The sequence below is a fragment of the Sorghum bicolor genome, chromosome 3 (genome assembly GCF_000003195.3).
Source record: "Sorghum bicolor cultivar BTx623 chromosome 3, Sorghum_bicolor_NCBIv3, whole genome shotgun sequence".
NCBI classification, from domain to species: domain Eukaryota; kingdom Viridiplantae; phylum Streptophyta; class Magnoliopsida; order Poales; family Poaceae; genus Sorghum; species Sorghum bicolor.
In genome coordinates, this window is record NC_012872.2 from 1,806,854 (window position 1) to 1,822,800 (window position 15,947).

The 15,947-nt window shown below is 41.1% G+C and overlaps 2 protein-coding genes across 5 annotated transcripts; both read right to left on the minus strand.

The window, feature by feature from the left end:
- LOC8079507 lies at positions 1-4,529 on the minus strand. Of its 4 annotated transcripts, none has more exons than XM_021455174.1 (8): positions 4,299-4,529; positions 3,236-3,389; positions 2,714-3,104; positions 2,550-2,612; positions 2,254-2,346; positions 2,044-2,151; positions 727-809; positions 1-484 (listed from the first exon to the last, which is right to left on the minus strand). In XM_021455174.1, the coding sequence occupies exons 2-8, from the start codon at positions 3,341-3,343 to the stop codon at positions 323-325; spliced, it is 1,008 nt and encodes a 335-aa protein (XP_021310849.1). In that variant the 5' UTR covers positions 3,344-3,389; positions 4,299-4,529; the 3' UTR covers positions 1-322. The 4 variants fall into 4 exon arrangements, with proteins under 4 accessions (XP_021310849.1, XP_021310848.1, XP_021310847.1 ...); XM_021455173.1 differs by having other exon boundaries at positions 727-905; positions 3,236-3,404; XM_021455172.1 differs by having other exon boundaries at positions 727-905; positions 4,299-4,528.
- LOC8081406 (protein transport protein SEC13 homolog B) lies at positions 5,225-7,975 on the minus strand. Its single transcript, XM_002454894.2, has 2 exons — positions 7,773-7,975; positions 5,225-6,427 (listed from the first exon to the last, which is right to left on the minus strand). The coding sequence occupies exon 2, from the start codon at positions 6,360-6,362 to the stop codon at positions 5,445-5,447; it is 918 nt and encodes a 305-aa protein (XP_002454939.1). The 5' UTR covers positions 6,363-6,427; positions 7,773-7,975; the 3' UTR covers positions 5,225-5,444.

Consider the following 15,947-nt stretch of genomic DNA (forward strand, 5'->3'; position numbering starts at 1 on the left):
AAAAAAAAATCACGAACTAAACAAGGCCTCAGTTTTATATGCATTTTACACAGTATGGCAAATTGGTAAACATTACCAAAATTTGTGTGCTTTCCACATTATGGGGAAAAAAAATTGGCCACCACTTCTACCAGTGAGAAGAGGACTACATATATATAGTACGTATGCCTTATTTTCATGTCTACATGCATTTAAGGTCTCAAAGATAATCTAAACTGCTTCACATAGCCTCAACTAGAATTTACATTTATGCCGATGGATGTGCTGCACATGCGACATCTCATATGTCTGTAAATAAGAGCTGAAACAAAACATGTGCGGTTTACAAGACCTCCCAACCATCCTCTAGATCATCCGATGAAGAAACCAGTTGATATCGTCCAAGATTTTCTGCGTCCTGTGATCCAAATGTCATGGCCTGATTCGTATCTGCCTGCTTCTTTGACCACCGGAGTTTCCTCGACAGGTTCCTCAAAAACATTTTCTGCAGTGACCGAGTAGTGGTTATATCTTCAGAGACATTTGTTCAGCAATACAATATTATTACTTGCTTAGATTTTCAAGCGTATCTATGAAATAAGCTTCAGAAATAGTAACATCAAACTAAAAGAAGGGCTCTTCCTAGCCAGATTTATGCAAGGTGGACAATATTATGATGTAATTCCCCACCGTAATTCATTTTCCACTACACTGACAGCACCAGAGTATTTCAAAATACTGCAGTACCTTAAATGATGCGTTTTCTCGTTGATGGACTGGGTACACCTCAATTTTGTCATTTTTCATGTGCTTCTGACCATGCCTTAGGTCTACATCCACAAAATTAACCATGTTATCAGTCAACATACTTGGATCATCAGCACAGCTGGACACACTTGTGCTCGAGTCATGTGAAATGCAAGTTCCTGCAGAAGATCCAATAGAAACATAAATGGTCACTGTTATGTGCAGGAGTCACTGTCATATTTCCCAACATAAATGGTTAAATTATCAGAATTGATTAAGGTGAAAGCTGTTATGTGCAGGAGTCACTGTCATAGTATTTCCTAACATAAATGGCCAGGGAAACATGGCAGGCCTCCAAAGGGGTAGTGTGAACAACATTATTTAAGAAACTATTATTGGTGGAAAGTGTGTGTAGTCCTGCTGTTAATAAACCACACGCCCTGATAGCAGTAACACGGTTGTAACAGCTTTGATGTTAAGTCAAATGTGAAATGAAAGACTATAGCTTGTTAGTCAGTTAGACCGAAGGCCTGTATCGGGGCACACGGTTGGCACCCTTTGGAGGGAATCAAGCATGAGGAATCAATTTAAGCCATTCCAATCTATAATCCCTAGCATATCAGCATTTACCCCTATGGTTCATTATACTATCTAAGCAATTGTATCCCAAGACCATCATCTAGTTTTACTTAAGTATAGAAGAAGTTTTATGTCTTATATAAAATTATTTATACTATTTTGCTCAATTATGTCAGGCAAACTCCATTATCAAATACTATGAAGTTGCTCCGTTTGCAATGTGTGAGGTACATAATCATCTTGGGTTATGGTAGTGGAAGCTGCAGGGACACTTACATCATTTTTTTAATCAAAATAAATGTAAAACAGATTAGTGTATTTATGACTAGTGGACAAATGTTTAAATAAGCCAGTTGTATATCTTATAAAGCACTTGCTATTTTTTTTTCTCAAGTGAACAGTCAAAGATGTATATACTTTTTAAGCCATTATTTTGATTTTTAAGATCAAATAGTCAGTATGCTTACGTTTTACCCACTTCTATCAACTCTAAAACTTGCAAATGTGGGGAAAAAATGAGCCTTTATAACAAGGAGGGCCATCATGTGGTTCGCTAAAGCATACCAGTTTGTGTACCACATCTAATTACTTTTCACCAAGTAGGACAAATTGCTGTCATGCCAATTTAATACAAGGGTATATGATTGAGAATATTTACGTTGCATTGAATTTATTCTAAATACAAGGGGAGAGGTAACAGAACTATCAGTCACAGTTAAAAGGTGACAAGATGCAAACCATGCACTGTTACTCCAACAGGGTCGTTTGTACTGTGTAATACCATTTGCTCTTCATAATTTGCACAAGAATTTTCTACTGGTATTACTCCACTACAAACAGAAGAATCTGCCAGGGTATGAAGGCACGGTAAGTAACTTGAAAAAAAATAATGATGTGCCTTTGCCATCTTATAGATATAAGGATAAAATGAGGTTACAAGGTATTTGCCTGAATGTCCACAACAGTTGAATCCAACTTGCTCTGTCTCTTCTGTTTCCAAAGCATGAAGTGCATGATCATCTTGAGGTATGGTGGTAAGTTCTGTCAGGTCAATTACAAAATTTTCATTAAAATTAAAACAAATATAAAGACAGATCAAAATATTGATGGAAGGCGATAATGGACGGAATAAGCCAATGGTCTGGGCATATGGCTATGGAATCAAGTGTGATTTTACAAATCTGTTTTAAAAACACAGTATTGTCGATATTAAAAGTTTGCAAGGATCTCATGATGACACGAACCATGTGATCGCTGTGGTTTTACAGAAGTCACTGGATTCCATAAAATGACTTCCTCAGAGCTGTCTGAAAGGGAAACAAAGAGGGAAAACAGTACAGAACAATAATTAGTTAGGCAAGAAGATGCAGATGAGGAGAAATAAAGTGTATATTAGAAAAACTAGTACCATATATTCTAGTTGTTGAGATGTTCTCAGGCAAAATACACTGATCATTTGATTCGATATGAGCTCCTTCAGATGAATTATTTTCTGGGTACACATGATTCATCAAGGATAAACCTGTACTTTTTGTTGAAAATGATTCGGTTTGATCAGTATCACAGCCAGTAGAACTGTTCTCCATGGTAATGAAGGATGCAGGAGTTGAGGGTTCAATGTTTGGTCCAACTAGCTCCTTTTCAATTGATGTTGGCGAAGATTCAGTGATAACATAGCAATTGGATTGATCGTTATTTGGCACCTCATGATCAGTAAAGGGACCATAAAATATTGCATGAACATCTTCAATGAATTCGACAGCCTTATCATGAGCCGAATCAAGATACTTGATCGGGAGCTGTCCATAAATGGGGAAAGTTAGTAACAAAGCATATCAAGAACATCTTATGTTGCGTTCGAATATCCAAATATGTGTAAACCGAAAAAAACATGTTAAACATCAAAGTCATGAGAAGGAACTACTACTACCTCCATGAACTTTTTCACATTTTCCTCAAATCCGTTAAAATCGATGCCCATGTCAAATCCACCCATATGTGAGAAGTCAATATAATCTGAATCAATGCTTCTCGCCATTAGCCTTCTTTTTTTCTTTCTTTGTCAATAAAATGGTGGAAAAATCCTGTTTCAGAGCACACTGAAAATTCAGCATTAAGTACCAACAAACATTATTAGAGTATAACATGTGGTTCTAATTGTAGCAAGTATAAATTCCTACCAGGTTCTAGGAATAAGCTTGATAGCAATCCACATATCTGATTCAGACAGGCTCAGGAACAGTAGATGTACTTGTTTTGCATTAAACTATTCACTGGCATTGAGTGGGAAATGCTAGTTTATTATACATAATCTGATCCTATATAACTCCAATCAGTTAACAGGATTCCTGGTCAGAACGATACAATGTGTTTGCAATAACACTAGGCAATTTACGTCCTGTTTCTAAAGGCATGCCGTTCTTCCATGTCAAGTCATGTTTGCAGGATAGAATTTCCAAATTAGCATGACACTGGTGTCCGAACCTTCAGACGAATTGTACTCTAATCCCTAGTGAACTTAGCAAAGTGTTGTACCTGTCATTAACACAACCTACAGTGGCCAGTTCTGCTCAAACAAAGCTTGATGAGACTAAGACTGAGCAGAACAAAAGGGTTGATTTTTGTCATCGAACCGTTAGTGAAACCTCAGTCAGATTTCTTAAACGAGCAAAGCTTATCTGATCCCCTCTCCAATCGACCCCAAAAATAAGTAGTGAACTACTAGCATCCAAGCACCCAACCAAACGAATAATCAAACCAAAGCTTAGTCCTTACAGAACCCCAGTAAAAGAGCATCATACTGCCCTAAAACTAAAAGGAGCCGAACTTGGTGGAAACCAAGAAGAGATGAACCTAGTCGCGCCGTCGGATTAAACCAACGCCAGAATCAAGAATCGCAGCGACGAAGAATAACCAATCCAACGAGCACCAAAAGCGCTCGCTTATGGAACAGAAGAGGTAGGGGTAGAAAAAGATAGAACTGAAACCCGCACCTTCCGTCGCCGGCCGCCGGCGACGAGTGAGCTCTCGAAGCCGCCGTCTAGCCTTTTCGGGGAGAAAAAGAAGAAGAAAACAACACACGAAGCGGGGGGTCGCTAGGGAGCTGAGTGGATGTGGAGTACAAAAAAGTGGCCAAGCGCGAATCTTTTGGAGCACGAACTCCTCTCCCAGGCCTGACGTTTGTGCGGCCGCAGTTGGTGTAGTTTCAGAGGCGAACGAACAGAACGCACTCCTGAAATCTTGCCAAAATAATTAATGCGATCGGTTATTTTGTAGGGCTATGATTAATCCAGTGATCTTGAGGCCGATCTGCGCCGTTGAATTAGGACCCGTCGTACTAGAACTTGGAATCCCCGTTGAGAGGGACACAAACTCTGTTTTTCTCCCTTTCTACGAGCAGGAAAAGGACTCCCTGTTGATTGTAACATATACAGTCCTAAAACATGAACATATTTTCCTTTTTGTGGTAGAAACAATTCGATTTTAAGAAAAAGTTTCTGGGTGCCTGATTCTAGTTCTAGATGTATCAACCCTCGATGTTGGATGGACCAAATAAAACACTGTAGGAGTATTAACAGAACTTTGTGACTACTAGGTGGCCACACAAGCTATGCTTTTTCTGAAAGAGAAGGGTGACGAAAACGACGAGTACTTCAACAGGATATAGAAGGAAAAGCGAGTGATTTTGGGCTGCACAGAGACGCCTCGGCAGGAGGCTTTCTTTGGCCTTAGCCCCTCGTTGATACCAGTGGACCAAATTATGTCTGGCTTCATCTTCTGTCTGGCCACAGTTTCAACTTGGGGTACACGTACAAGTGCAAAGCTTACATCAGCAATGCAGAAAGCATCAAGTATATCCAATTAACCGTTATCCAGAAGGTGATATATGAACAACCTGAGTGAATTAACGAATTAAACATGGGAAAGAAAAGGCACTGAATCGAGAAACAGAATGATCCACATAGTCAATTTTTCACTTCGGCCAGAGCCTGAAACCATGTCTAACGCAGTCATGCCTTCCCAACAGGTATGAACCACAAACAGCTCCACAGGGAGGGACATAGCTTTACCTTACACGAAAAATATAATTATTTAGGGAATATTGGTGAGGAACAACTCTAGAGACCTCTATGGACCTATTATGGCTCAACAGTCGTCACTTGCTGCCATTCGCCATCGACAGCTTCCTTCCACAGGGTCACATTGTTGTTGCCATCAGACACCGCCAATATGTTCCCAGTCAGTGACCATGACAGCCTCCACACAGGGGTCCTGAAATCATACAGCACCTGGCCTTCCCACTGCTCGCCTTCTTTTGCTGCTGTCCAGATAACAACTGTTCCATCCTGAGAGGCGCTGGCAATGGTGGACTTTGGAAGGCCCAGGTTTGGCGCCCACGCAACATCTCTCACCCAGTCCTTGTGCATCTGTAAGGCAGGGAAACAGTCCATCCGCCAACTCCCATTGTTGAGCTTCCACACCTTCACCGTGTTGTCGCAGCCACCAGAAGCGAGTTTCTGAACATACTCAAACTGACCAGAAGATCCTGCACTGATTAGAGCTCCCGGTGCCATTGCTGGGGCCCAAGAAACTGAGGTCACACCGACTGGATGCGCCTGATCAATACGTGTGGTGTCCCAGCCTCCATCAGAACGAGCAGTGAAGACTGAAATGTTCCCATCTGATGAACCACAAGCCAAGCATAGACCCAGCTCATGAGGCGCCCATGCGATGGAATTCACGGAGGACTTGTGCTCAGCAAAGGTGTGTACCAGTGCCCATTCATCAGGCTTGCTTCCTTCCTTCCAGATGATCACCCGGCCGTCGTAGCTGCAGGATGCGAGCATGGAACCAAACTTGGGATGAGCCCATGCGACTTGCCATACTGGGCCCTGGTGTCCACTCAAAGTTGCAAGCTGCTGGTGTGAGTTTCCACTTACGCCAATGATCTTTATTGTGTTATCAGAGGAGGCTGTAGCTAGGCGCTTCCCATAGTAATCCATGGCGATATCATGCACCACATCTTGATGCCCAGTTTCAATCTTATGGGGTGGCATTGTTCCACCGATCTAACTTTAACTTAACAAATATGACAACCTTCTGTGTTCACCACTTCAGTGTCCTATACGATCAAGCGAGGAGCCGAGGATATTAGATAAATGATAAATCAAAGAATAACATAAGTACATAAGGTATGCACACTAACTAGCCAAAAAATGAGACCAGGTTAAACATCATATATTCACATGGAGTTGATGATATGCCATATTGCAACCACAACATCAATGCAGAACACTGATGGTCTACACAATGCCATGTGTGTGTATGCATGTGTGTGCGCGTGTGCGTGTGTGTTTTTCACAATTGGGGCAAATTCATCATTTGCCAGATTGCATACTAAAACACAGGATGATGAGGACAAACCACTGAACAATACATTTCATCTAAATTAGCTTAAGAAGCACAGAATACTGGCAATGGTGTATATTGCAGCATCAGAAAAATAACACCAATCCACTATGTTAGAAAAGTGCGTGAATAGTGATGGGAACTTATTTTTGGAAGAAAAGTAGGAAAACACAGTCCAGCATATGTGCATAAAACGCAGCAAAACATTTGGTACAATAACATCGTTTTAACTTTTTAGATTGCAGCCCCCTCAAAACCACTTGTATTCATATTAAAAAATCCGAAATAGACCAAAAAGAGCTTAAACAAACTTCAACAACCAACACAGGGGGCATCCTGAGAGGAAGAGCTGCAGAAGCATGAATGGTGAGTTGGGAATTATTTTTTGAAGACAAATGAGAAGACATAGTCCAGCATATACACATAAAACGCAATACATCTGGTATGATAATGTCTTTTCCACTTCTTTTTTTTTTGATAAACTTTTCCACTTTTTTGAAATTTTCGAACCCTCTCAAAACCACGTATATTCATAATTAAGCCCTGAAATAGACCAAAAAGAGCTGAACGAAACTTAAGCAGCTGACACAAGGGTACCCTCAGGAGAGAGATTGAAGCAAAAAAAAAATGCAGATAGTGGCGTTACTGAATACTGATCTCACGAAAATAACGCACGAACTCAACCACAAACTTATTAAATTGAATGATGAGAGAGATGCTATGCTACCATAGAAGGCTGGATTGTTTAGTTCTATTATCCTTTTTATGGATCTAAGGCAGCAAAAGCAAACTTGTTTTTTCAGAAACATCCAGCACGAATCAATACAAGCATTCAACACATGGCGACTTGGTTTTGAGAACAAATCAAATATTTGCATCTATTGCCAACCAGGGGCGGATCCAGTAAAGGGACATGGGTGTACACATGTACACCCAATAATTCTTGCAAAAACTTCGAAGTTAGGAGGATTGTCAAATAGCTAAATAGCTTTAGGTTAGGGTTTCGGTGCTCAGCTTCGCACAGCATAAGGGAAGGGAAGAGAAGGGGACGGGAGTACCTGGTAGGTGCTCGTCGCCGGCGAAGAGACCAAGAAAGCCTCAGCACCTGGCCTAGGCGGCGGCGGCGGCCCAACAGTCGTCTGGGAGCGAGAGGGGAGCGAGCGCCGAGCGAGAGAGGCAGAAGGGGGAAGAAGGAGGAGGACAGCGGACGGAAGGGGAAGCAGACAGCGAGAAAAAAAAAATGTATGTCATTATAAAAGTTAGTAATTACCTATAAGCTATTAAAACAAGTTAAGCTCTCACATCACAAGTGCCTGCTCTAAATTCTTTGCCCTTCATACCATTTCTGTTAGATTTAACTCTAACGGTGTCAAACCACGAGTGTGAAAAGTCAAAAATATTCTCAAGACTAAATATGTAATTAATTTTTTTGAGCATTTTAATAACCTCAAATGAAAAAACTCACAACCGCAAAGTTGTAGATCCTGATAATATCTATAAGTTTGGTATAAAAAATATTTTCATTGAATTCCATACAAAAAGTATATGAAGTGATATTTTGTATAAATTAAATAAAAATATTTTTTACATAAATATTGTATATCTTGACGAGATCTACGACTGTCAGTTTTGAGTTTTTTTATTTGAGATCGTTAAGATCTCAAAAAATTTAATTGGATATTTAGATATAGGGTATTTTTTACTTTTCATACCTGCAGTTTAATCTAACGGAAGTGGCGTATAGGGTAAAAGAGTTCAGAGCAATGACACCTGTGAAAGCTTAACTTTTTTAATAGCTTATAGATAATTATCAATTTTTATAATGACATATATGTAAAAGCCTCAAAAATACGCACGGGCATGTGGGGCGTTTTTCAGTTTCTTTGAAATTTTGGCCGTTTACATATAATTTGCGAGATAAATATTTTAAGCTTAGTTAGTCCATATTTGAACAATAAACTAAATACAAACGAAAGTGTTATAGTACCTTTTTTCCAACTGAATAAGGCCTTTGTGTTTTTTTTTATTTTCTTTCTCTCCCTTTTAATTTTTTATTCTTGTTGATTTCATGTCTATTCTCTTCATTGGATACTATTGGCTAGTAAAACATTTGTTTTAAATAACATAACAGAAATTTCATATCTATTCTCTTCACTGGACACCATCAACAAGGCTAGTAAGTATATACATTGTAAATAAGTAAATAAAATTTTTTATATTTTATTAAGGTTAAATATTTTTCTATTAAAGTTCAAAGCCGTTTTTACAAGAACATATATCAATTTCACGAACCAGCAAGAGATAACAATATTTTCCTAAAATAAAAACAATTTTATCTTTGTGACAATTCCCAAGTGAATCTATAGCTCTTATAAAGCTAAACTTCACTAGATGAATTTTTTCTTCATGCAAGGTGTCCACATCATTCCCCACTAAATGACCCACTAAATATCCTATCTCTTCATGCAAGGTGTCCACGTCATTCTCCACTAAGTCCATGTCATCCTATATTAATTACAAAAAATGACCATGTCATCTATATCATGTGAAATACTTTAAATCTTTAATCTATTAACATACAAGTCATGTACATACACTATTTGTTTCATCATCAATTAATTCCTCTATAATATAACCAAATATTAGTTTTTGTTCTATTAGCTTAGCAATTTTTTACTAGATCTAATACAATAAAATACATGCAAGTCAAATTCATATGTATACGTACATAATAGACTGAATATCGTATAGTAGTGCTATATATATAATGATTTATTTTAAAAAAATCTCGCAGCAACACGCGGGGAATTCACCTAGTATTAAATATTTTTGTTTGCTAAATATGAAACAATAGTTCCCATGAACCAGGAACATTACTATCATTAATAAAAAAACTGGTATGAACTCATTAAAAAATTCATGCTCTAACAAAAACTAATGTAGAGTATTGACACTTCAATATCTCGTGAACAATTTGAGTCTTCCTAACACTCACTTTTGATTATATAATCTACGAAGAATTTTTATGTTGTAACAGAGTTAAAGATTAAGTTAATTATTTCCTTTATCCTAAATTATAAGACATTTTAAAAATTTTGAAGAGTCAAATTATTTTAAGTTTGACTAAATTTATATAATAAAATAATAATATTTATAATATTATCTATGTATCAATAGATTTTTTTTATTAATTATATTTTATAGTATACCTATTTGATATTATAAATATTTATAATTCGTTATTAATTTTGGTAAATTTAATATAATTTAACTTTTCAAGATTTTTGAAATGTATGGAGAGAGTACTTTCTTGGTGGCGCGAGGGGGCATCTCACGACGAGCAGGGCAAGGACGTAGCCTACGACGACCATGCTATGGCTAGCGGGCGAAGGTCGACGTAGCCTGGATGCACGCCGTGTCTAGAGATGTCAACAGGCCTATTCTCCGATTCTCTGCGGAGAATTTACATATTAGAGGATGGGAATGATATAGATTTTGCTTCCACGTGAAATTAAACGGGACGAAAGTTGTCTCTATCGAGGTTCATGGGGACGGGAATGGTATGCATGCTCCTATCTCCGCTCCCCTCGGGGACCCGACTCTAAAGACCTATATACTTGCAAGGTCTAATAATTGTGATATATAAGCAAAGTTAAAACTCTAATATTTCATTTTCTTAGTCTCAAATGTGAATCTTTATAGAAGAGATTTGTTTATATACCATTAATATGAATTCGTAAATATGTGAATAGTTGACATCACATAAACTAATACGAACTAACGCGGATACAAAAAATCTTAGGGTTTGTTTGGATGTTGTCGTATTCAACTCAATCCATATGTATTCGAGTATATTAGGGTGGAATTTAGTTTAAGTTCCACTCCAACTCACCCCAACATATGTGGATTGATACGAATCCGACTACATTCAAACAAAACCTTACGGAGATTATTTCCCGCACAGGGATGGAGATGGAGAGAAAATCTCTACCGTGACATTTCGCATTTCGCGGGGACCGAAATAGAGAAAATTACTTCCCAACAGAGACGAAGATGGGGAAGCACTCTGTGACGGAGAATTTCCCCGTCGACATCTCTAGCCGTGTCAGCAAGAAGCCTGTCTGCCACCACGATGCGGCTGCCATGCTAGGTTGTTCGGCCGCTCCTGATCTCGTGCAAATTTTTCTAAAGAGTTTCAGATACATTAAATCTTAAGGTATATATATATATATAAAATATTAAATATTAAAAAAATTAATTATATAAGTTAACTGTAATTTTTTAGATCTATTTAGTTCATAATTAGATAATATTTATTATACAAATAAAAAATGTTATTCGTTTTTTTTCAGTCGTATTTTTTCTGTCAGCCAACAGTATTTTTCTCTTATAATAAATTAGCTAATAGTTTTAACTTTTTAGACCAACGAACAGGCCCACCTCACCCACCGCATCGGCTCAAGGCTTATTTAGTTCACCCAAAAACCAAAAACTTTTCAAGATTTCCCGTCACATCAAATCTTACAACACATGCATAGAGTATTAAATATAGTCATAAATAAAAACTAATTATACAGTTTATCTATAAATCGCAAAATTAATTTGAGTCTAGTTAGTTTATATTTGAACAATATTTACCACAAACAAATGAAACTGCTACAGTTGCCGAAATTTTTTATTTTCGGTACTAAGGCCTTGTTTAGTTCCAAAATTTTTTGAAAAATCGACACCGTAGCACTTTCGTTTGTACTTGATAAATATTGTCCAATCATGGACTAACTAGGCTCAAAAGATTCGTCTCGTCAATTACGACCAAACTGTGCAATTAGTTCTATTTTTGTCTATATTTAATACTCCATGTATATATTTAAAGATTTAATATAACAGAAATCTGAAAAATTTTACAATTTTTTTTAACTAAACAAGGCCTCAGTATGCGTGCCGCCACCGCCCGACGCGTCGCAGCAGCTGCTCGCGCGAGGCGGCAAGCCGCTGGACGGCGAAGCAGCGAGCCGTCGCCGCGACGCATGAGCATGAGGCAGGGAGTTTGTGTACAGGAGAGAAAATGTCATAAACTGCTCTTAACCACAATTAATCAATTAATTTCCTTAATTAATAGCTGCAGTAAATAATTTCTACGGGAGGAACCAACAAGTAACGTAAGGGCACTCACAATGCAGACTCTATCATAGAGTAAAGTTATTTATTATCTCGAACAATGTGGACTTGGAGTCTAAATAAGACTTGGAGTCTTATTTTTTCTACCTCTTTCTTCAATAAATATGCTGCCACATCAGCAAAATACCATAAATAATACGTAATTAATTGTCTTGGACTCTGAGATAGAGTCTTGCATTGTGAGTGCCCTAACAAACCTGAAGTAGTAATTCAAAAATAATAACCTGCAGGCAATTCGTGTATATGTTTTTGACTAATGATGCACAAAACAATATCATCATTGGAGAATTATATTGCATGGTTGGTTAATTATTTTCTGAAAAAGGAGGTGATTATCAATATAGCGCACCAGCAAATATTTAACTTTGAATTGTTAGCTAATTATATACTCCCTGCATTTCAAATTATATATCTTTTGGTATGATACTAAATAACTTCAAATAAAAAAAATTCAACTATAAAGTTGTAGATCGCATTGCTGACTACATTTTGATATAAAATTTATTTTCATTTGAGTTCATATAAAAAAGTTATGAGTTATTTTTCGATATAGTTTTTGGATTCACCATGTTTTGATCCAGACTAGACTTAAAAACAAGTTTAGAAACTGGGATGACACGTTGAACAAGTTTGAAGACCTAAACGAGAGATTTCCAAGTTTAGGGACTAGGATGACACAACAAAACAAGTTTAGGTACCTAAGCGGTCGTTTTGTGAATTTAGGGACTGGGATGACATACCCGAACAATTTTAGAGACCGGTAATAGACTTTACTCTTTCCAAAAATATATTGTTATTTGGAATGACATACCGAACAATTTTAGAGACCGATAATAGACTTTATTCTTTCCAAAAGTATATTGTTATTTTTTATGACCTGGACGGTTGTACCCTGCTATATAGATAGTATAACCATCGTTCGTGGCAATGCCATGCTTCAGTTGTAATATACTCTCTCTGTCCCTATATATATTAAAAAATATTAATATTTATAGTACATAGTTTATCATTAGAAAGATCTTTGAATATAGTTTTTTAATAAATTTATTTAAAAATATAATTATTGCACGTATTTTCTATAAATCGAGTCAAACTTGTGGCACACACAACAACGATGACAATTAAATAGGAACGGAGGGAGTAGTTGTTTAAATGGTCTTTGGCTAGTGATGATGTGTGGCTATTGCGCAATAATATTTAAGACTATTCGCAAATATTTAAGACTTGTTTGAATGCATGTGTATCCACTTCAATCCACATGTGTTGAAGTGGATTGGAATGGAATTTTCACTTCAACACATGTGGATTAAGATAAATACATGCGCTCTAAACAAAGCCTCAGATGGGTTTGCTCACCATATGAGCTACCAAATGGTTGTAGGAATAAAATGAGGTGTCAACAAGCCCCATGAATTGGGTCTTAACATGGTCTAAAGCTCAGTCAAATAACATGGACTAAGCATCCAAATCCTTATCCATGTTGGCATCCATATAACCATCTATGATGATGTGACTATTCAATCTATGACAGTTATTTTTGTCATAAACACTGGACTTAGCATAGTGGAAAACATGTGAAACAATTATTTAGATTGTCAGCCAAATAACATGAACACACATAAAACGCGTGAGGCAATTATTTATATTTATTTATAGCTAAATGCATGATACATCTCAATTTGAGTCCGAATTGATCATAGCATAGCGCGCGTTTGCAACCAAAATTCTAAATATAAGATCTAATAATACTAAGTAGAATTAGGCCTCTTGCAGTTAGCCCCACACTCGTGACGTGTCAAGTAGCAATCGTTGGGTTTCACGGAGATCTCGCAGCAGAAGCAAGTACCATTAGGTTGGAATTTATCGCATTTGTACTCCAAGCACACCATCAAAAGCTCATCATATTGTTGGCCTCTACAACAACGATGGAGAGCCTAGGTGAGCGAGAGCCCCCAGCCACCCCGCCGCCGGCGTCCGCCAAGGCGCCGCCGTCCACCACGACCCAGCCCCCCCCATCCTTTCTCGGATCCACCCCCTACCACCCCATGTGCTACCTCCGTGGAAGATTTGGAGCACCTGTACTGCTCAGGCGACGAGGAGCTCGTGGATTGGGGCGATGAGAGCCCGGTCAGCATCTATGGCAGCTCACCTCCCAAGGCCAAAGCTCAAGTCAGCAAGATTGCAGAGCGTCCGGGGACTGCCTCCCCGGCCCTCACTCCCCCCTCAGAGCTGGCCCCTGATGTCATCGCTACTGTCACCGGCAGATCCTCGGGTCCGGCGAACAAATCTGGATCCGCAGCCACTGGATCTCCAGCCTTGAAGACATTGGATCCCTTGAAGACCCCTGTGCGAGCGCGTGCTGGGGGGACTGTGCCGGCCAAGCTCAAATCGGTGCTGGTTCAGCCTCCTCGCGTGCCTGCAACTCCAGCTGACAAGGCGCGGTTGCCGCGAAAGACCGTCTGGCAGCGTTTGGACCTCAACGGCGCTACCACTCGCATGGCCAAGACTCCCTACAACAAGCCGTCCCTCTGCTCTGGCGACGCTTCAGCTGAGGGGATGGCCTCCGGCGTTAATTTGGAGCAGAGAGCGAAAGAGGCAGAGCTCCCCGACGTTAATGCGGAGCAGGCGGATCCACTTTCACCGAAGTGGGAACTGGCGAAATCTGGACGCCGGAGGCGTGCCCCCGTTGCTCCTCTTCCGGACACCGTCGCACCCAAGCCGTCGCCAAGAACAGCGCTGCCCTCGGCCCAGACCGCCTTTAAAAGGCGCTTCGCCGGCCGATGCTTCCGGTGTCTTGCTTCAGATCACCAAGTAGCCAACTGCAGAGACCCGATTCGCTGCATCTCCTGCCGGAGGGTGGGACACCTCTCTCGATCTTGCCCATCTCGCCGCCCCCGCACCATCTCCGAGCAGCTCCGCGCCCACCTCGTCTTCCCCCCTGAAAGCATCCACAGCCGCCTCATCTTCCCCCCACTCCCTGCCGCCACCAAGCCACCCATGGCACCCATTCCTGGCCTCGCTCACCAGCGCCCTACACGCCGCTGCATCAATGTGATGGCCACGGATTCCATGCACCGCGAGGCGAACAGGCTCCGGGCTCATGCTGCTGTCATCTCGGCGCCTCATGGCGGCTGTCGTGCCAACGCACCGGAGGTCGCCCTCGCACTCTCCGACCAGCTGCACCTGCCACGCCACGCCATCCGCGTCTCCAAGTACAGTGTCTCTGAGTTCGTGGCTGAGTTCGAGTCCCCGCCCGACAGGGACAGAGCTCTCTGCAAGGGAAGCATCGAGCTCGGCGGCTCCACCTTCCCCATCCGGCCATGGATCTCGGCTGGGGGGTGAGGAGTGCACATGGTGGTACCATGTGAAGGTGGTCATGGAGCACGTCCCGCTGGAGGCATGGAACGAGGAGGGGGTCAAGCTCATCCTCGGCGACTCCTGCGTCTTCGACCGCTTCGACAGGCGCACTTCAGCCAAGGACACGCTGCAGTTCCTGGGCTGTTGGGTCTGGATGACAGACCCCGACGAGCTCCCGAGGTCCCTGGAGTACACCTACTTCGCTGCAAGAGCTGGGCAAGCCATGGACATCGCCGGCCTCCCCATGACGACGCGCCTCCCTGCCTCTCCCCCGATCGGTATGGTCGGGGAGGATGCCATCATCATCCACATGGCGGGCTACGAGGACTGGACGCCAAGGTCCCCGACTGCTGCTGGGTCCAGGACGTCCTCGGAGCACGGTAGCTCTGCTCCCACGGTGGTGCCATTCGCCTGGACCCCGGGTGTCCTTGATGGTCGCCCTGTGCCAACTCGGCGTGTCCGGCCGGATGGCTGCCGTGCGCCGACAATGCGCTGGGCACCAAGGGAGGACGATGACGATGGTGATGACTTCCGCGAGCCGCCGCGCCGAGGAGATGTGCCGAAAAGCACCAGAGTTCGACAGCTCTTCCCCTCCTGCACCAACGAGCGCTCTGTCCGGGTCCGCACCCGGTCGCCTCCAACATACCACCGTGCCTGGAACGGTGATCAAGACCATGCCATGCTCGATCGGGGGCGCC